Here is a 22,873-nt window from a genome sequence, read left to right on the forward strand (position 1 = left end):
ATTGAGGTGCTCAATAAGTAACTTTCATATTTGAATAAAGTGTTTAAAACTGTAGATACAGTATTTAAAGTATGAGTGCGATAGGCTCAACTGAGACTTTGATTAAATGTCATATAAACTACATATGCCTGCATAGAATAGTAGATATTTTTTCAAAGTAGCTTCAAATGGTTCTGTTAAGTATACGAATGTTCTGATGATTATCTTTTTAATTAAAATGAGAAATCTTTGTTTAAAGTGGCATTCTTTTTTACGGCCTGTTACAGTCTCTGTAACAATCATTTCTTAAGTCTGAACGTTTTTAATTCCAGGAATCCATTTATATAAAACTATGTTTAGACTTAATTAAGGAACGATTCTTACAAAGCTTGTAAATAGCCAGGAAAAAAGGGACAGAAAATAAAACTGACATTCACACTTAACAGAATGATTGTTACAAGGTATGTAATATGCTATAAAAATACAATAAAGCCCTTTTTATAAGAGTTCATATTTTTTGTTCCTCATTTTGAAAGGTATTTAAGAAAAATATCAAAGCTCTGTGAAGCAACATCTGTTTTCTTGAATGGACTAGTGACAACTTCAGTTGTGTTTAATTAGCAGTGCTTGGAGCTGTACCTGACCAGTTTGGGATCCTGTCTAGCATGGTTTGGGAGGCAATAGCTTGGTAGTTAATGAAGTTTTACTTTCTCAGTTTTTCTGAATGAATCAATTTGTAGTACTTAATTTCCTGGCTTGTGAATAGGAAGATGTTGATACTAGCGTTTCTCATGAGTGTGTTTTTTCCATGTCATCTCCAAATTATCATTTATCCTTTTCTTTCTGGGTGCCATGATTCTAGTAGGTCCTAATGGCCTTCCAGATTCATAGCAGAAACAAAACCTTCTGATTGTCTTTTAAGACAACCATCTGTGGATGTTTTTGGGGTTTTTTTCTTTGTTTCTGTGAGAGAAAACCCTGAAGTTCCTTAATTTTTATATTCTCATGTTTGTAGGAGCTTCCATATAACTGGTAGGTAATATAGTAAGGAATAGTCAGTGTAATTTGAAGCTGAATGGTAATAGACTTGCAATCTTTTCTTTTCCCCACCGCCTTCTCTGTGTGTGTAACAGATGGACAAAGGCTTATACTTTAAAAGAGGTTCTGTTTGCAGTGAACCTGTATGATTTATGGTGTCAGTAGGACTGGGATTTTTGAGACCTAGGACTTGTTAGCTATTGTTCTCAAAGCAGATTTTCAGAATCTTACAGTCTTCCTAATAACATATCTGTGTTGTGGTCATTGTGGCAGAGAATCTTGGGTATCCAAAGCAAGGGTGGCATGAAAGCAATGCTAACAATTTTGTAAAGTGGCTGGGATACCAGCGAGTTGCCTCCTAAATGCGGGGTTCCAAATCCTGCTTGAACATTAAACAAATGCTTAGTAATTTTTTCCAATAGGACTGAAATAACATCCTCTTAGTTTCAGGATTTGTTGGGACTACTATTTTGTAAAGAAAATGTTGATTTATTTTCTTCTATCCCAAACTTTGTGCTGTAGCTTTTTCTGCACTTGGTGCAGGCCTTTGGTACTTCAGTAACTTCACCCTTACTTCTCTGGTAATGTTTCATTTCAGCCACTTTGCTCCATTAAATATATGCAATTAGAAAAGCAAATGGCAAATTTGCTATCGCATCACTGAAGTATTTAGTTTCATAGACTTAAAAAGCAGAATTTGTTGCACTGTGCTCTCCGCACTGTAATATATACCATAAACATCAGAGAGAATAGGCTGACCTTAATATTTGCTTTCCAGACTAAATCGCCGCCTTGCAGCAGTTATTTCCCACTGAATAAAAAGTTTAATTTCACGCCCTGATTAGTGCTAGTATGTGCAGGTGGATATTTATTTTATGCAGCTAAACTAATCTGCCTTGGCAAATTATTTGCCAGTCAGCAGAGCTATAATTCCTCATGAGTATTTGGTACTAAATTATCATTCTCATTAGTGAGATAAAGCAGACTGTTCTAACCACAAAGTTTGGTTAGGCAAAGGGTTTTCTAAATAATCCTTGGAAGATACAAGACATGCACAGTGGCCTCAACATTCTCAATATTCTGTAGTGGATTGTGATACAGAAAGAGCTAATGAAGATTTCAGAGGAAGAAAACAAAATTATTCTGTAGATGTGTATTATCTCTAGAGGTAAGGTAGGAATGTACAGTGTTCAGAGAATGCCTCTTTTAAGAGGTACCTAATGAAGAAAAAATGAAATGGTGTTCTTTGGAGTATTTCCAATTGGCCAACCAAGCTCTGATCTCTGGGCAGTAAATGAGATAAAAATACGAAGTTACATTGTTGTCTTGTTTATTTTCAATGTTAGCAGCTACTGAGGTAGTGGAAAGAATGACTTGAGACTAGAAGTTAAGTGGCAGAGGAAAGTTCGTGGTCTGGGCTCGTTCAAAATTCACTTCCTGCTCTAAAAACAATTGAAGTGGGGATCAGAAGGTATTTCCTGATGTACAAATGTTGACTGGATACACTTGTCAAGTGAATATGTTCATCCACTGGTTTGTTTTCTTTGGGTTTTACTGTGCTGGTAGTTTTTGTATCATAAAATTTGTTAATGAAAAATACTTGTTTTCTATGACAAGGAGAGTCATTTCATTCCATACCTGGAAATTATGAATTTTTATTAAGAATTGAGTGGAGGGATTCCACTGATTTTTTTTTTTTTTTCTTTATAGATACATTTCTTGTCATACTCATTTTCTCAGTGATTGCTGCAGCAGTATTTAGGGTATAAATGATCAGATCACATGTAAGACCAGCAAAATCAGCAAGCCTAGCAGCTTGATTTTGTTGTATAAAAAAATTTCATGTTAAATTCAACAATGCAGGTGAAATAAGCTGTTTTTTCACATCCTTGTTTGCTTACATTGTGCTGTCTCTAGCCTCCATGTGAGCTGGTGAGATTTGTGTAATATTTAACCATTCTCAGTGGCAAACTTAACTAGTGTTTCTAATACTCAGTATTTTCTTCAGCCTTCCTCATTTCCTCCTTCCTACAATTCAGGAGATGCTCAACAAGGCGTATTATTATATATATTTTAAGTGATTTTGCACAGAAGGGCTGAATGCAGTGTGTGTGTGGCTGTGGAAACTGAAAATGAGTTGTAGCCTCGCAGAGTCTGTTGGCTGCAGCTAAATAGTAAGTGATCAAAACACAGTTAATAAGCAATCAAACATGAAGCTGTTTTCTTGACAGGATGCTGATTAGTGTTGCGAAAAAGTTCTTGCTCCTACAGAAACTGTTGAAAATAAACATCTTAGGAGTTGCATTAAATGTCCTGCTTATTAAACAACAATGTTTCTAATGTCTCTTTATTTGAGGTCTTGAGGAACTCTGGTGTTGGATAAATATTACACCTGCTTTGCAGGAAGAGAAAGCTGAAGCTCAGAAATTTGCCTGGGGTCATGGACTGGGTACTTTTTGGTCTGGGGTTGTCTGGTACACTGATAATAGAAGAACAGGTTTCTTTTTACTCTCTTCTATTAGCTAACCTTTTGCTTCTGACCATGTTTTGGTTAATTTTACAATTGGCTAGCCACCTGTTAAGATAACACATTTTATCATTAAACAAAATTAATTTTAAAAATGGCTTGAAACTGTCTTATTTTAATGGGATCTGAATATTCTTATTTTTAATCTGCCTCATGAGGCTTGTCTTTCTTCTGGGAAGTACATTGTTACATCATTAAAATATCATCCCCTACTGAGAGAGAAATCGGTCCCATTCACTAAATGGCGGTGCTGAAACAATGACAAGTATTTCTAAAAACTGCATTAAAATTCATTTTTTCTTTTTCATCTGCAAGTTCGGTGGTTCCATTAACCAATGGGTGCTCAGACAGCTATTAGCTGTGATGGCAGAAGGTTTGAGAAGCAGCAATGAAGACTTTCACTTTTAAATTCTTTCACTTACTAAAGTGATTGCTTGGAAACAAATGATTGATCATAATTTTGCGCTCTCTAGCTGCTTCTAGTCTTCGTCTGTCTTAAGAACTGAGAAATATCTGATTTAATTTTCCCTCCCCCCACTGCTGAAATGGGGTCTGTGCATCATCATGATGAGAGCAGCAGGAAGGAGAGAATGAGGGAGAATGGGAAAGCTTGGCAAGGGGTCTTGGCAGTTGTCTTGAGGGAAGGACAGAAGTGTTTGCAGTCTGTGAGCAGGAGCCATGCAACTTCTGGGCAGAATCCACCGGAGTAACCAGTTTGGACTAGCAGAAGCAAAGAGCCTTAGTGCTGGTTTAATTTCCTTCATCCCATGATAAGAAGGGAAAAGTTGCAGGGACTTACTATGATCGAATTAAGAAGTTTGTAAGTGCAGTCGTATGTTAGCTGAACAGTAATAATTGTACTTCCAGCTATAGTCTAGATGGCCCATCTTTAGAAGCACCTGGAGCAAAATAGATCTGAAGAAGATTGTAGAAAGGGAGAGATACCAGCCAGCGAAGAACTCTGGTGTCATTTTTCCATAAGCTGGCTTTGTGCCTACATGTGGATTCTCCCAGTTTGTTTTGAGGAGTCCTCTCTTGATGTTTCCAGCTAAGGACACAGTTATTCTTGCAGATTGTAAGGTATTATTTCAAATATAGGAGGATGGAGGACAAAGGTGATGGCTGTCTTTGCTCGGATACAAAGCAGGGCTAGACTGTAGTCTGACTAGAAAAGAGAATCATAACATTTCCAGGCTTGCCCATACAGCAACCAAAACAGTCTCTAGTTGTTTCGGAGAAGAATAGTCTAGCATGGAAGTCCATCATGCAATATAGTCACTCTCCCTCTCTACACACATCGTTTGTAATTTATTGTGAGTGATGCAGAATGGAGCAGTGTTTATGTGGGAGTTGCTTTTAGTTTATGGATATTTGGCCTCAAATTCTGTCTGTTAGGAAGATACTGGCAATTCTCCAGAAGGGTTGTTCATTGGGTCTGCCCTTCTGTTTTATATGCCAAACTCTCAATGGGATTGAAAAATGCAGCCAGCTGTCATTCATCTGGAAATTGGAACAATGGAAAGTGGGTGTAGTCTCAAGAAACGATGGATCAATCTTGTTTTAGAGGATAGGTCTTGGAAGCATCTCAGCAGTTTTCTGATGAAAGCCAAACAACATTAACATCCTCTTCAAATATGACGGAAGGTGTTTTCTGTTTCTAATACATTCAAAAGAACAAAACTCTACATTCCCTGTTTATTTTCTTTTTGTAACTTTTTTCATATTTTTTTCTTCTTTTGACTGGGATGACTCCAGTGAAGTGTGTTGCTCTTGTACTTTGTCACAGCTGTTGTTTCCAAGCAACCATAGATGTCCTGAAAGTTTTGTTGTGTTGCTTTTTTTTGTTTTTTAAACTGGCAAGAAGATGTATATTTGTATCTCACTGACGTTAAAATAAGACTTTATGCAGAGGCAGAACAATACAGGGCCCATCAGTGAGAGAAAAAATCTCTGCACAGGATTGGAACAGGTCTTGTGGAGCAAAGGTTCAAGTCTGGTATTGGCCGACGGTGTACTCTCTAGTCCCCTTTGCAAGCTACTCAAAGCAGTTCTTGAGTGGAATTTTCTTTGCTATGCCGTTGTAGAACTATTCAAAATGTGACTACTTTGAAAGCTAGAATCCTCATTCTTGTTTTACAGCTTAACTTCATTCATGGCTAATTCATTCTCATCTGTTCTTGTGCCAATATTGTCCTTGAGCTGAAACAGCTCTTCTTGCTCCCCTGTGTTCATTTGCATGTATTTGTGGAGAATAATCACATCCTCCTCTGAGCTGGATCTGGTCAAGCTAAACCAGCATTATTTTTTTTTCTTTGTGTCATAAGACATTTCCTATAACTTTTGATCATCTTAGCATACCTCTTTAAACAGCTGTAGGATTTGACTAATCTCTCTGGAACATGAATGACCAGATCTAGACAGAATGTTTCAGGAAAAGTTTTACTGGTTCCTTGTACAAAAGAAGTAATCCTGATTTCGCTCTTCTGAGAATTTTTCACTTTATACAGTGTCCTATAGTAGTATTTGCCATCTTCATGGCTGTATTCTATTGGTGAACCATCATTATCTAATGAGTAACATATCCCGGAGCATTTTCCCCTCTTCTCAGTTACTGAGTCCCTAGTTTATGATGGAAGTAATGTTACTTTTTAATTTGTGTACATCTTGTGTTGGTTCTGTTACCCAGATCTTCAAGATGCTGTGTCCTGTGTATTTGTGATGTCTCTTAACTTTGTCTTCAGCCAATTTCATTAGCACGTTGGCAATTCCAGGTTTTTTTAGCCATTAGTGAGAATATTTTATCATTAATTTCAAGATTAATAATGAATTTCAACAAGGATCAATCTCTGTACAGCTTGATGATTCCTTTTTCAGAATAACCTGTGATCCTCTACCCTTTTTAGTTTCTTATCCTCCTTACACTCTGGTATTAATCCTAATCCTCTCCATTTTAACTAGTAACTTCCTACATGACATCTTTCAAATGCTTAACTACTTCTAATTTGTCTGGACTTCAGTGATCTTCTTAAAGAAGAAGATTGGGTTAGTCTAGCACTAATTCTAATTTGTTCTAAATTGGGAGTAGATTTACTTGCGTCTCCCATGGTGATTGCTTCATTTTGGCAATAGTTACCGGTACGCAGTCTCAGTAGATTATCTTTCTTGGGAGGCAGGACATACTGTTTGTCTGTTTGTGTTTTGGTGTTTTCGCTTTTTAAGGGTTGGTCAGTCACTTCTGCAACATTTTTAGACTTGTTCTGGTTAGTCGTCTTATAGATAGTTGTTCTGCATGGGGATGCTACCGGAGGCTGCCCATTAGGTGTCTTCAGCTACTTCTGTTGCCCCGGTTCATTCTTGTATCCCAGTCCTACAAGACAACAGGCTTCTTTGTGTTTTAAGGAGGAGTTTCCTCTGGTTAAGCCAAGCAAAAGAACATTTACATCTTGTGCCAGTCCCAAAGAGTTGAGAACTGTCGTAGAGCTGAGCTTGGTACAGGGCGTTTAGATCAGGAAGGGAGATTTAACATATTCCTCTTACAAATCTGTCAGCTTCATTTGTGAACTGCAGATTTCCTTCCAGGATAGCTGGGCACAGACCTGTAACCTGTCTCTTCTGCATGCCTTTTTTGTCCACTACCTAAAATTCAGCAGGGGCAATCAGAAAAGTGAAAGTTAGTCCTGTATGTTCCTCTGCTGATTATGGAGATCATAGTTTTCCAGACTTCTTGATTTTGTTCACCTTGGCTGTATTTTTTCTTCAAGTATAGAAAATTCTCTACCTGATGATCTAAATCTCAGTAAAAAAAAATCAGAATCCAGGTGAGCTTTTTGACTTTTCCATGGACTTAAAAAAAGAAATGTTTTATTGATCTGGAGACAAGCTTCCAGCTTTTGTTTTATACATAACACTTGCACTGTGAATGCCAGTGTTCTTGTTGGATGCTTACCTGGCACAAGTTCAGATGGTAGAGGGAGAGAGAAATGTAGCTTCTCTTCACCACAGAGCTTGCAGTCTTGAAGGAGGCTGAATATAGGACTTGAATTTCAGACTTAAAATCAGCCATGCTTTTACTTATGGGCATGAAGAGGATCTCTTTACATTGCTATATAGAAAGCGTGTTTGCAGAACTTGCTGTTACTTTGTCCAAAGATTAATGGAGTGCTGTCACAGGTTTCCATTTGGGTTTGAATACTGTAGTTTAGTACTCTTGTGAGCCCTTAAGAAGCTATCCAGGTGTTTCATGTTACACAGGTAGTTTTCCTGGTATCTGCTGCTGTTGAAGGATGTAAAAACTTGTATCTTTTTATCTGTCAAGGAATATAAATAGACATTCTCCAGCCTGAGTTGGTTTAGAGCTGATCTCTGTTGACACACTCTGAACAGATTCACTAAGAACTGGGGTAGCCATGTTCACCGTGTGTGGTGAACTCATTAAGTTTGCAGACAGTCGGAGCCTACTGTTTGACGGTGCTGTGTCCTTCTGATGGAGTTTGTATCAAACTGAGATCCGAGTCACCTGACAGTGTTTGTTTGTTCCTTCTACAAAATATCACAAAGGGCACACTTAAATATTGGCAGCTTACTGTTTTAGAATCAGAGATACCATGGTTTTCTCTAGTAATAATGAATGATTTTGAAATCCTGTCTTTGGTTTTGTTGAGAGTCCACAGATCTAAGTGTGCCGTATTTTGAATACTGCTTTGGGCAGTGGAGTAAGGTATCTGTTTGGGCCGTGAAGTTGTGTATTTTGTAGTAGGAATTCAATTTATTGCTGTAATGCATACAAACTCTTTAACGAGTTCTAGGCCACAGGGGATATTTTCTTTTGCTGTGAAGTCATCTCAACTGGACAATCTTCAGTGCAACTGGCCATGCCCTCTCACGTCAGTGACTGACAGATTTAATTCTGTCTTTGTAGCCGAGTGCCTGTTAGTTAATGGAGTCGTGAATATTGTTACTCAGAGGCAACCTTCAGAGTATTAAAATGCATTATTCCTGTTCGTCACTTGATATTTATCAAACAGGGTGTTATATCTAATGAATGCAATGTTATCGTCAAATAAATACTGTGTGTAGATCATAACTTAAAAGGAATGAAAATATAAGTAGCTTCACTGTTGCTTTGCAGTGACAGAGAGAGATGGGTTTAGCTTGCCTGTTTAAATCGTATGTGATGGAAACAGAGAGTGAATGTCCTCTCTGAGGGAAAAGGAAGCATTATGGGTTATATGATCAGATTCATAAGATCCTTAGTACATATATATTTCATAGAGGTCTCCCCCCCCTTTTTTTTTCCTACATGGAAGTAGATGAAATGGAGAAGCAGCAGTACTGCCTTGCAAGTACTGTAGTAGATTTCCTTTTATAGTTATCATTCTTAACTTATTTATCTTTTCTTATGGAAGTGAAGATGCAGATATTTAAGAACCCTTCTTGCACAAAAAAGCCCAATTTCCGCTCAGTACTTAATTAGCACTTGTTTATGACACGGCATCTGATTTGATTTTCAAAACAAATTGCACAGTAAAGAGGCTGATATTTAAACTGTATAGTAACCACAGCTCCAGCTGTGACTCAAATATTGTAAGCCTTCAGGGGTTGTGTTTAGGCTTAGAAAATAGGAACTCAGGCCTGTAATTAAATGTCCTCTAAAAATCAGCCTTTGTAGGAAAGGGAAGAGGGTACCACTGAATTTTAAATTACTGACTTGTTCTCAGAAATCATTCTGTTGTTCTGGGCCTTGCTAGGGACTGCAGAAATCAAATGGATAAAAAATGGAAGAGTAGATTACTAAAGGAAACAAAGTCAGGAGTTGCAGAAAAAAAGATGAGCAAAGCAAGCTATTCAGGCTCACAGGTTTATAGGCAATTGCAATATATATAATAATTTTAGTATGTGGGTAGTATATAGATGACAAGTTCTGTGGCCACCAAAAAGACTAAAGAGAAAGTAGGCATTCATTTCACACAGAGTAAAATTGCATTTCAGAATAGTAAGTTGCTGATGGTTGTGGAATAAACCATCTGCAGTGGTGGAAGGCTCATTTTTAAAGTCAGTCATCAATAATAAATGTGAATGTCTTGGAAAAGAAAGTACAAATTAGTCACTCACCTAGATAAAAATGTGAAATATTCACAAAATAGCATGATAGAAATTAGCAGTTAGAGTGCTTCCAGAGTCACTTTTTGAGGAAACCAAACTCTGTTGTGGCTACTGAATTAGAAAATAAAATTACCCTAGCAGCCTGACTTCTAGTCATGGTAAATGCTGCGGGAGATGCTAAGAGAAAATACTGTGCTTATGAATGATATTGAACCATGAGCATAAACGGCGTGTGCTCATGAAGATACAAAAATGAGTGCATCTTGCTGGGCAATTAATTGTATTGTTGATAGAATTGCCTTGAATAGATCATAATTGTGGAAGATTTTAGTGTTGATTGATAAAATAGTACAGTTTTCGAACAAGGCAGTTCTGTGTCCCACATCTTTTAAAGGCTGGGGGAAAAGGGGCAATTTTATTTTATTTTTTAAACTCTCAAGCATATATGGGTTCCTCTTCTGTCATTCTGTAGTTGTCTGCTCTTATTTGGATACTGAAGTTGAGAATGTTTAAATCAGATATACTTATTTAAGTGCCTGTCTGGCTGAAGAATGCATTCCTAGGGGCCATTCACAATGTGCCTAGGAGAACCACAGAGCTTCAGAATTTAGGAGATCAGTTGTAAATGTTTAGCCAGTGGTGATTCTGTGAGATTGTAATTAAATTACGCTTTTCGATCAGTGTTTGTATTTCATGTGAATAGGGGCTGGTGCAAATATCCCACTTTAATGGCATAATCAAAAGTATGTGGGTAGTGACATACCTCATACCGGTATAATTTGCTTCTATATAGTTTATTTTCCTCTTAGATGAGGGTAGTAGGTTCATCAAATATAAAGGAGATGTACAAAGATTTTGCAAGTACAGCGTTGAGGGATGAGTGATGGGTCTTAGTTTCTCCTATTTGTATATTTAACTTGTCAGCCTTAAGAAATAGAATTTACAGTAGCTGCTAATCTGCTGAAAGTCCTGATTACTTTTATTGCTATTACTCGAGCAACTTTGTGTTGAAATCACAAAGAACTTGTGTTGGTAAGAGTTATTAAATAGAAATACAGTGTTATCTTTGATATTGGAGACACTTCTGCATGAGAGTAATCCTGTTGATGGCAATAGATCTGTTAATACATATCTGCAGGACCAGGGTCTCCAAATTAAATGGCTTAAATTCAAACTATTCTGGACCGATGGGCTTTACCGATGTTAAGGAGCCTGTCAGTCCTAAGAGAAAGCTTGAATGTTATCCTTGAATTTGTAGGTTAGGTGACAAACAAAGAAATGAAGTAATTTTTCACAATGTGGTGTGTGAACCTAGGTAAATTAAAGACCAGTATTTGGGGGGGCTCTACTTCTGTCACTGTGGTTTCAAAAGATCATTATTTTTGCTTGTTCATAAAGGCTTTCCCCGCCCCTGCATTGGCAGGTATACTGTGCTGTGCTACTTTGAAAAAGCAACTGTAGCACTTGAGCCGGAAGTAAAATGTGTGTTTCTGTAGTGTTCTTGCTAGATACATAGCACTTCATATAGTTTCTTCCATTTTCAAAGCATGTAGAAATGTCAGCAGTTCCTCTGAGCAAACCTGTGAGGTGGGTTAAATGAGTGTTGTCCTCATTTTACAGTGGTAGAGAGACTAACCACCCATGAAGTTAGTGCTGAAGTAAGGATTAGAGTCTAAGAGCATGATGCTTCTAGCTGTGTGAGAAGTCCCCTAAAACATAGTTTGTTAATGTATTAAGCATTGCAAGTCCAAACTCAGCAGGTGATTGCAGTAACCAGATATACTTGACTTTAATTAATCAGCACAATGGTGGTTATTAAATTTCATGTTTAACTGAGATTACTGGCTAGGACACAAGGGCGTAATCTTACTGCTGCTTTGCAGGAGGATTTAAACTTAAACTGGAAAGAAGCAAAAATAACTAATGTTCAATGTATATTGTAAAATCCTGTATGTGTACTTCTCTTTAAAGACAAGATTTTAGTTTGTTCTTGTTTTGATTTCAAATTCCAAGGCTGGACTACCTCCCCACGATAGATGTGGAGGTCTGGCATTCAGTGGTGAAACATTTTTCCTCTCCAACCAATTGTATTTTTAGCGTTGCAAGTACCAAGATGGACACAGTTTGTACAAACCAAACATTTTGTTGACACAAGAACAAGTGGGAATAAACTCACCTTGAATAGAGCCATTTTGAAAATTAGAAAGATTTTTCCAGCCTTCCAGAAGTAGCAGTAGGGGCACTTATCTACTAGTTTGGAAGGGAAGTACAGTGAATTAAGAAAGGGATTGTGAAGTAGTTTCTAGGAGCAAGAAAGATCTCTGGACTTGGTGTCTGCAAATGTCCAGTCTCGTCCTGTTGCTTAGATGTGATTTTGGTTTCTGAGTATCTTCTTTTTTTGGGAAGAGGGGGGAGTACAATTGGATCCACTTGATTGTGAAAATACCGTCAAACTGCAAATATATCGTGACAGGCAATGTTTCATTTCTTTGTTACGTTCTTTTTTCTAGCTGTAAGTTATGCTATATGTTTTGTGCTTCCAGAACAATTGGATGTCTTGCTCTTTCCTTAACCTGATAAATCATGAAAACAATAAATGAGGAGAATGTTATATTTGTTTTACCAGTTTGAGGCATAATTTATGGCTGTGTGTGCATATAGTTTCCTGTTACCCCTGTATTAAGGCTGCACCTCTTTGGGGATTTTCCTTAATTTTTTCGTGTTGTCCAATGTCTGGTCTGGCCATGTTGAGGATGGTGGCAGTAAAAATACTCTCATAGCTTGACCACTGTTGTTTTGACACCATTTAGCTTTATGTAGTGGCAAAAGCATTAATGACCATTAGTCTTTGCTACTGCACCCACCACAGAGGCTGTGCTTATCCAAGTGCGTTTGTGTGGAAATTTTAAAGAAAAACCTATTTTTATATATATGTATATACAATGAGAAATGTGAAATGGTGGAAATTGTAAAAATGGTGGTGGCTGTATTAGAGAAGTGTTCTTGAAGCAGCTGATACCAGAGGAGTAAACAAGAACTAATGTGGGGACTAAACCTTCATATGTGGCTTAAAAAAAATCTGCATCGTTTAAAATGCTCCAGAACTTAGATCTAGGTTAGCTAGGTCCCAGTGTAAAAGGAGGTCTCTCTTTATGTCTATTCTCTCCTAGCCCCGAATACACATGCCAAAAGATGGATTCCAACTTATATCTTCTGGATACCAAGCATGGCTAAAGCAGGTTGGACTGTATTATTGTTATTCATCTCATGTGAGGGACCGTGTTGGATACCTGTGCTTGTCTCATTAGTGAAGTACATAAATGAGGGTGTAATGAAGTTATGGTGCCATGTTAGCTGATACCCCTCATAGCCATCACTGTTTTGTGTTTATGCATGCTGTGTTTGTATAACATTATCTCACCAGTCTTATGAATGTGCACTTCCTGTAAATAAAAGTTCAAAATGCAGTCATCTGAAAGTGAAAAGGGTCAGAGTCTGAAAACAAATCGGCAACAACAGCTCGAATTACAGAATTAAAATGGGCCTTAAAACACAAAGCTGCATGGTGGTGGTGCTGGTAATAATGGGGAGGCCACTGGGTTAAAACTCAAGAGAATTGCATCTAGCGTCTAATTCAGATCTGCCTGGGTGAAACAAGTATGGACACTTACATCACATAACAATTGTGCAGTTTGACACAATCTGACACTATGGGGACTCCCCACTTGGAAGTGGCTTAGTGCTATATTACTCTGGCTATTATTAAAGGCCAGGCTTTAGATGTCTCAGCAGTCTGCCTCTAGCAATTGCTGTCAGCTTTTCACTTTTGTGAGTGAAAAATCCCCTTTCAGAAAAAATAGCTTAATTTACAAATTGCCTGTACAAACCCCTTCTCTCATGAAGATACACATCTGATGAATCCTGCATCCTTGAGAATACGTAGCTTAAAGTTGCTGTTTTTGTAGAAAGCCAAAATGATTGTGGTGTTATGGCAACGAAAACTGAAAATATGAAAACAGCACGGATAAGCTGCATCCTGTTGTCGTGGCAACTGGAGTTATGAAATGACGAAATGGGGTGGTGAAGGGTTCTATAGTACTGTGACCCCAACAGAAACAAAGAGCAAAGTCACTTGAACGGAGTGGGAGAGAGTGAAAAACTACAGCTGCGAAACCCCTTAAAACACAAGAGTTTTCATTGCAGGTGCTAACAGGATGGCATTGATTCTCTCCAGTCTTGTCTCAGTATCTTACAAGTAGTAAGTAACTTATTTGTGCAAGTTGCTTACAGCTGTCAACTTACATTGACTTCTGTGAAACTGAGAAGAGCTTGAACACCTGTGAAGAGATGGGCATTGAGTCCTGTATTAATTTGCAAACCATTTCTTTGGGTGAGTGATGTGTTGCAAAGGTGAAGCGTACTTTGGATTTCTCTCAGAGAGACCATTTCTCTCTCTCCGCTCCCCCCTGCCCCAAGTCCACACTAGTGAAGGTCAGCTGGGACATTGAAGCTGATGTTTTCTTGATTTAAACTTTGCTGAGCTGGAGGCAAGGTGTCTCAGAGGAATCTCAACTCTGCAATTATCGTCTCACAGAGCTCAAGTTTGTTGACCTATGGGGCATGGCATCAGTTTCTGTTACTTATGTGGTAGGTCGGGAGGACAATAGGAAGAGGATTGTGTGGCTGTTCTGTTTTTCTTTTACTTCCGAGGCAAACAGCATTTGTTCTTGTTGTGTTATATTACCAGTGCTCTGATGCAGGTGGGATATGTGCTTTTTTGATTCTGAAAATACTGAGAGGAGAAAAAAAAATAACCTCAAAATGCTTAGTTATTCCAAGGAGACTTTCATACTAGGCAACCTCAAATAATAGAAAACCTTACTTTTTAAAAAATATTTTTCTGTATGGCTGCTTTCTTTTTGATTGTAGGTTTTCTGTTATTGGTTCTGAAGCCTTTATTTTAAATCCTCTTACTCCTCCTTGATCCAAGGAAAAGTTATAAACCTGAGCTTGTCATCAGCAGATGCTGTCATGGAGAGAGCTTTGCTATTCCAATTTAAGTGCTGTGATTTCACTATAGGAAGTATCTGGGTAAGGGGGCTGATACAAAGGGTGGAAACTTTTGGTCAAGAGTACTCATGAGAAGCAGAGAGGTTAATTTTTTTTTGAGGTGAGACCAGTTTGGTGTGGGATACATACCCAAGGTCTTACTTCTAGATTCTTCAAAACTGTATATTGGAAAGAAAGCCACCTTTGATGTATTTAAAAGCAGTAATCATGTATGCATCCAGATGGAATGGTGGCTGTGCATCAGGTTTATCCTCCTGGTGTCTGTTTTTAACAGGGTCCTAACATAATGATTTTTTATTATTATTTCCCCCCCCCGTCAGCATAGCTGAGTATTGATCTGCAGCCAGACTTACACAGAATGTGAGAAGAATCCCAGTAACACATTGTATTAATGTGAGCTAAAAGCAGGTTATATTACAGATGAGCTGGAGGAAGATGGAGTTCTGCAAGACTGGACACATACTATAAATAACAATAAAACTGACAATTTTATCTAAAAATTGTGCTGGCTGGATTTGCGTATTTTCAGCCTACTTAAACTGGGGATAATAGTTGAACACTACCTGAGCATGGGTCGCCCACACTGATGTCATTACCCTCTGCCCTTTAATGGCAGGTTTTTATATTTAATGTTGCTGTGCTGCAGTGGAGAGCTGTATTGTGTCCCATGTGGGCTGGAGGAAATACAATACCAATGGCCAGGAATACATGTTGCTTTAAGAATAGCATTTTAAGTAACTTGCAAAGCTGTCTTCAGCTGTTTCCTGTGAGTTTGTCTTTTACAAAAAGGCAAACACCTACAGGTAATTTATTCAGCCTCGATCTTCATTCAAGCCTTTCTTTGAACGGCAGAGTTGTGCTGCTAGCAGTCTGTAACATCTCATCACCTAGATGTTGACCCTTTGAAGACAAGCTGCAATTGACTTCTAAGGGGAGGAAGGGGGGAATGTTTCTGTATAAATATGATCAATAGGCATGACATTCCAATTCCTATATTATATTGACGTTTTCTATGATTTAAGCCGAACGGAAATTGGGCAAATTAAGCTCTTAATTAGCTGAAACACTTACAAAACATTATTCTGATTACATAAACGGGGAAATTAGAAGTATCATTTTAAGTGGTTTGTGAAACACGGTAATTCAAAGTTAAAGCTAATTCCTCCCCTTTGCATACCATTGTGAGCAAGTATGCATCACATAGGGTATGTAATATAATGTACTCATCTGAGTCTTTCTGCCTCCCACTGTCTTTTGGAGTAGAATTTTTAGAGCAAAGTTATAAACCTGTAAATGTGTTTTATGCTGGAAATTCTTGGTGCTACCTTAACTAGATTGGTACCAGCAAAGGCCAGTATAATCAAAACAAGGCACTTCAGATATTAATGGTCTGCACTTCAGTCAAGTCAGCTGGAAAAAGAGTGTAAAAACCAGGACTGTGGTGATAACAGGATTCTCCCACTAGAATTGCACTTCCTAGGAGAAAAATGCAATGATTCTGGAAATACTCTGGTTTTCTAATTTTGTCATTTAGCATCTCCTCCTTAACTTCTAAAACATATATTCTATTTTCAGTGGATACATATGCTTTTAAAAATTTAGATACTAATTCCTTGGGTGGAAAGTAGAAATAAACTTTCTTTCTGCAGTTCATTATTAATACTTGACACTCTTATAGTTGCTTGAGAATGCAAAGTGCTATGCAGACATATTAGTTATCCTTGAAACACTTTTGTGTGGTAGGTGCATAACATAACAATAATCCTGAGAGATTTTATGGAAATAAATAAAACTAGAGATGAGGGAAAATCTAATGAAACCTCCATTTCATCTCTCCGCTAATACAGGTTTGTTCTCTGCAGTTTGTGTGATGAAAATCTGGACCAAAGTTGTAGAAGTGTCCCAAGCTGAGGAGGTTTCAACCCATATCTTGGAGTAGGGTTGGGCATTTTTTAAAGCCTCATAGCTGTTCAGGCTCAGTGATGGTTAAGCAGTTGGTATATTACTCTTTTTGCTTTTTCTCAGAAAGATGATTCGCTATTCTCTTCTTATTGGCTCCCTGTTGTTTCAGTTTTTGCTGTTTATATGTCAGAGCTTCATAATTAAGGCCACATGCAGTCTCTGACACCTCTCTTAGGCAGGGTAGTTCAGTTGTCCTTGCTCTGCAGATGTGGAGCTGAAATGCGGTGCTACTCTGCCCAAATTCATGCAGAATGCTTGTGTCAAAGGATTGGATTTAAGTTTTATGGCATGGTAAGATTTTAAATTGCTTGGAATTGCTGTGAAGTTGGGCTTTGGACATGATGAAGGTTAATAGCAACTGTGTTTTCTTGCTTACGAAAGAGCCTAATGCTCTTGCTCTTATAAGGTCTCTATTTTAAGCCTTCAGATAGTTTCATGCTTTAGACCTTGGTGAGATTGCTTTTGTAAGTTTGGGTAGGGCTTGCTTTTAACAACACTATCTTTGGTGTTTCTTAAAGCAGCACACACATGTCTCTGCATGTTACACTTCTTAAAGAAGGCTATGGCATCTGAATCTTAAAGCTCTGCAAGTGCACAGGTTTAGATTTATCAGCTTCATGGATTAAAGAGCTGTAATTATGAGAACATTAGTATTGTCTAGTTCAGATACGATCTATACAAAATCCCTCAAGCACTTGGCAACCGAGGATCTTGTACACCTTATGGATGGGAAGTTGGCACCTTTCTGGGGTGTGTGATTTCTGTTGATCTGGAATCCTGGGGGTTGAACTCCAGTTACTACTCTTTGGGGAAAACATTTCCTCACAAACATTTACCTAAAAGGTGTGATTTGATTCTCCTGGACCCCACTCAGGTAAGAAATTATCTGGATAATCTGAATATGTAACCCCTTTTCTATGTCCCTTGGTTTTGATATTGAAGAGTAGTTGGTGGAGTCTCTTGTAAAAAGTTACTGTAAGCTAGGAAGTTACCAGATTAGAGAAGAGTTTGCATAATTTGTATGTTAAGGAAAATTTACTGACCAATTACATGAAAAGTGGGAGGCTGCAGGAAAAGGAATGATTTACAGCAGTTTGAGCTGCATGTGCACAGTAAAGCTTGCAGAATGTAGTAACTCCCTGAGCCATAGGCTGAAGGGAAAAACTGCTGCACTGAAGTCTGTGATCTGTACCAGTGTAAGAAGTCCGGTATTTCCTATGTTTGGAATCTAGGAAGTATGTTACAATTGAACCCTGGTAGCATGTTTCAGCCTCTGATTTGTGAAACCTAATTGTTCTGAAGATGGATCCTACAGTCATCCCAGGAACATATTCTCAGCTTTCCCTAAGTGAGATAGATATTGGGGTGCTTGATTTGCAGTTTGTGAAAATGCTTCAAGAGTCTTTAATAAGATAGCTCTATTACTTTTATTGCAAAAGAAGAGCACAAGCCACTTTTAATAGTCTTCCATACATGCTTGGGGCAATGCGACCAAAATGTCTGAATGCAGTAGAAGCTGAGAAATTGTGAAAAGCACTGGTTATGACAGCAGCTGCATGTTGCCCTTCACAATTCTGGTGCGCGATGTGCCAGCTAGAAGAGCTGGCAGTTTGTGGGCTAGTTGAACCCTGGGAGTTCATCCTTCTCATGGTAGCACTCCAAGGAGTATTGTAGTTGCCTCTTTATTTTATGAATTCCTTTTCTTACCGTGGAAGGACTTTAAAGAAAAAGACTACCAGTGACAAAAGAAGAATTATCCTGTTTAAAGTGCAGGGAATGGTGGTCGGGGCTGTAAGGTGTAAATTTTAACTGTATGAATTTTGGCCATTGTTTTTGGCTTAATTAAGACTTACAGGTTTTAACATTTTTCTTATTTTCAAATGAAAACAGGCAAAAAAACTTTTGAAGAAAGTCATAAAAGTATTAATTTGCTCTGAGCCATGCTAGTCTCTTTGGTAAGTTCATAATTAGGCAGGATTTTTTTTTTTTTTAAAATGGCTATTCTTGTCTCTCAGGTATATAACTGCTCCATAACTGGTAAATCTGTATTCATATGTTAGGGATTTTAAAGGCGTATTATTTACACAATTCACTGGAATGGCTCCTTGGAAAGCTGGGTGGCTCTCTCATGTAATTATGTATTTAGTATGCCTTGTATCCACTGTTGGGATAGGGGGGAAGAGAAAAGAAAAAACAAAGCCCCACCAAAAAAACCTACTAATATTAAAACAAACAACAAAAAATTTCATTCCATTTTTGCAGGGTTTTTTGAAGCCATATCATATGCCTTTTTCTCAGATAAAAAGCCTATATGATCAAGTGCTACCCAAGCTAAAAAACGAAGTATGTATGGCAGGGTTTTTTAATTGTGAAAGTACACAAGATGCACTAGGAATTTATTTTCTTTTTTTTTCTACCTATATCATGTATATTTAATCAAAGAGAACACCTCTCTGAACTGTAGAGGGAAAAATAAGAGATACCTTTTCATTTTTATATATATATGTGAGAGGTCAAAAGGATGAAAAGTGTACCAAAGAAAGGAACCAAAACCACTTTTTAGCCAGGAGTAAATTTCTGGAATTGTTATTAAGTTTCATGATACCAACATTTGTAATGTAAATAGCAGCTGCCTTATCTGATATGTTTCATACAATGTATTCCATGCTGTGGTGACAGGAATAGTGCACATTGGACACAATGTGGAAGCGATGTGTGTGATATTTTTGGCATGGGCTTAGTTAAATATGTGGCCAAAAGCGGATCTGAGTGGGATTGAAAAGTATTGGGGTTTGTTCTCCCATTTATTGTGTTATCTGATAAAAATAATTGTGAATATTAAGAATTCTAGTAACATCTGAGTGTGTGTTTAATAAAACATTATGAAGGATTAAAATGTGAACATCCCATATTCACTTTCTAAAGTGATGAAAAGAGGAGGTGGGGAAAGATCTGTCTCCTCATATCGAGCTTAGGTCTGGTGTGTTTAGTTCTAACACTCTTCAGAGCATCCTTTACGTTTTATCTGCTCCAGTTTGGGTGGTAGAATTTCTAGCATTTTTTTCCCCTCTTCTGTTGTTTGTAATAACTACGACTTGTGTTTCTGTTTTGCTTTGTACAATCTTAGCCAGTTCCCTGGCTTATGATCAACTGGACCAACCAGAAGAAGTCCCATTTCTCTCAGCTTTTAAACTCTTCAGCTCGTCAACATGTATCATATATTCATTAAGGAGCATAAATAGAATGTTGGGTGAACAGGATCTTAATTCCCATGTCCCAAGAGAATAAGAATTGTTATTGGTTTATCTTTAGAGTTCAACTGCATAATGCAGTGGACACTGTACTAAAAGGGATGTAAATCTGAACTAGGAAAGCTTTGAAATAGTATTATGTATGGTTGACCAAAAATCAGCCCTTGGAAAAAAATGTGGTTTCCTTCTTGGCTTTGCCACTAACTTGTGAAGATGTGCAAAAATAAGTCAGGTTGCCTGTAAATCAAAGGTGTTCTAGGCACAGGGGTTATCATAAAGTTGAGGGGAGGGTTCAGACAGGGATAATAGGTTATTATACTTTATCATGTTAAAATGCACCACAATTAAAGACAGTTGTTCTGTACTACTGTCTAATTAATTTCTCTGAAGTGTTTGTAAAGAAAATGTCCTTAGACAATTGTTTGGGGTTTTTTTTGTTGTTGTTCTTGTTCTACAGTGAGTTCAGTACAGTGTGCTTGAGTTTTCATACCTGTGGACTATAGCTGTAAATTGTAGTAGTTCAAAAAGTTTTGGTTTTTTTCACCATGTAGAGCCCACTTAATTTTACAGGACAAGGTGATATATTTCTGACCTGTAACACAATTTACTAAAACTGTGTTAGTTACCCTTAGTATATTGTATTTGCTGAAGGACTAGAAGAGAACAAATTTGATAAAAACAATCCAACACCACCCCCCCACCCCCCCCAACAGTCTGAAATGGTAATGTATAATCTAGTAATGCAATAGCAAATAAAGTAAATAACCAATATTTAGTACTGGCAAAAATTTAGTCATTGAGTGTGTATTGAGATTTGTCTTTAGGACATCAGGTAATTGGAAGAGAGGGTAGGCTATTAGAGGCAGAACATCTGATGTAGTCAAAAATGTTCTTGTAATATAGTTACAAGAATAATTGAATAGCTTAAAATACGGCTTCCCTTCAGCTTGTGGTTACTGCCCACTCGGCTCAGCCAGTGACTGTGAATGCTTCTAGCCTGTTTTAATTCAAAATCAGGCAAGCCCATTTTAATCACCAGTGGAGCAGCTGGTACCAGCCCCTGTCAGGAGGAGGATGCTGGTCTTGTTTGAAACTGTTCCCTATATTTCTGTAGTGGGAAGATATATTTCCCTATATTTCAGAGTTCAAGGGGTGGGTCTTACAGTTCCTTTTTCCAACTGATTTTTGTGTTTTTGTCAAATAATTCCCTATCTTAGGCCACTCAATGTGTACTAAAGATGCTTTTGTAAGTGAAAAGCTTTTTGTCTCTGAGTCTGAAAGTTGTGCAGATGTCTCAAGTATTAATGCAATCGGGAGTCAGGAAGGTAGAGAGTCTGCTGCATCCTGGCCCAGCACTTAGCAAGCAATATCAGCATTCCCATTTGGCTGTGGTCCAACCACCGTGCCTCTCTGTCTTTGTTTTGAAGAATCAATGTAGATTGACTTGAGTCCAGGAGAGGATTTTGTCAGTCAGCTTTCAAGTAGTGAACACTGAGGCCAGTCCCTTGTTTGTGGAGCTGACAGTACAAAAGTGAGTGTTTGATGCGTGGCTTGCTCAGTGGATGGGGATAGAGGCTGTTGAGATTTTTCAGAGATCAGGCTGTAAATGAAGTTGTTCTGTTGGGTCACTCATCTGATTTACACACAAGCTGTTTCTATTGAAGCACCTGGGGCCTTTTGTTCATGCTTGTGAATAAGCCTCTTTCAGTCACCACCAGTAATTTAGCGTCTCTGCTTCCTTCAATAGGTAAAAGGCAAGTACAGGAATGAGATTTTCTCCCACTCTGTGTGGAACTTCACACTTATTTTTTAAAATTGGTAACAGAACTGTATCAGTGATACAAATTTTATTATATACTGAGGCAGATTCGGAAGTTACTTAAGGTGTTGGTAATTTTTTACCACATACTTCCTAATTCTGGAATAATACTAAGCAGTGGGAATGCATGGGTGAGTAATGATATCTGTTGGAGGTACAGAGAGTTCTGCAGAATAGATCTCCAATGTTTTCCTTTGCTATCGTGGCAGTTTTAGAGGAAGACATTTCATTATGTTGTAAGTACCCTGGCACAATGGAGTGCCCTACCTGCAGTTTGTGGTGACTCTGACTTGAGCCATAATCTCACATAAACTTTAAAGCAACATAAGCTTGCTTTTCCACTGATAAGAGTGGTCCTAATTTTTCCTGCCTCTGTGTCTTTCCATGCTTCGGTCAGTACAAGTATTTAAAGTAACTTCTTTTATGTTGTCAATCAATTTTAATGGTAATTAGTTCTTTGAGTTCATTATCACAGTATGAAAACTTGAGCCAGCACAAGGGATGGGAAGGCTTGAGAAGAGGGAATAAATGATTGGGGTAAGACTTTGATAAGTCTGTATGGGGGGAAAAAAAAATTACCCTGTATTTATTTTGTATTATATTATGAATCATGGGGTGGGTAATGGTAAGCAGCTGATGCTTACCTTGTGAATTTGCTCTGCATCATCAAAGGTACCATCCTGTAGTTAATCTCCCTTGTTACTGTGATGTTCTTGGAGAGTAATAAACAACTTTGATTTAAGTAATTGTATTATTAAATTGGTGAAATGCTTGACTATAGATGTCCACTTCATGTATATGTGTTTTTTTCAAGGCCGATTGTCACAACAGCTTTTAATAGCTGCAGTGATACATATTGTATTACAAAGAAAAGATTGCTGGCATTTGGAAGGTTTTTGTATGTGGGAGTGTTTTTATAGGAGGTTAGGATGGCAGACAGAATTATGGCTCAGATTTTTGTGGCTCATTATACTACGGCTGTGATATTTTATTTTTTTTTTGTCTTTGGGAGGGGCATTATTTACAAATGCATGTGATATGAAGTACTCAAGTTCTTGAGTTTTGGTACTTTTGTGAAGTCAAGACTTTTTTTAAAAAAAAACCAAAACACCAAAAGTGAGGTGA

General features: G+C 37.8%; 1 protein-coding gene across 7 annotated transcripts in view; it reads left to right on the forward strand.

Moving 5' to 3' along the window:
* Positions 1 to 22,873, forward strand: part of BTRC (beta-transducin repeat containing E3 ubiquitin protein ligase) — a 119,826-nt gene that overhangs the window by 3,580 nt on the left and 93,373 nt on the right. For 3 of the 7 annotated variants that reach the window (XM_056351539.1, XM_056351537.1, XM_056351540.1), the window contains exon 2: positions 12,817 to 12,885. The exons of the other annotated variants lie outside the window; for them this stretch is intronic. In XM_056351539.1, the coding sequence (XP_056207514.1) occupies positions 12,817 to 12,885 (69 nt within the window). The remainder of the gene's footprint in view (positions 1 to 12,816; positions 12,886 to 22,873) is intronic. 7 annotated transcript variants of the gene reach the window in all.

Source organism: Falco biarmicus, chromosome 9, assembly GCF_023638135.1.
Source record: "Falco biarmicus isolate bFalBia1 chromosome 9, bFalBia1.pri, whole genome shotgun sequence".
Lineage (NCBI taxonomy): Eukaryota > Metazoa > Chordata > Aves > Falconiformes > Falconidae > Falco > Falco biarmicus.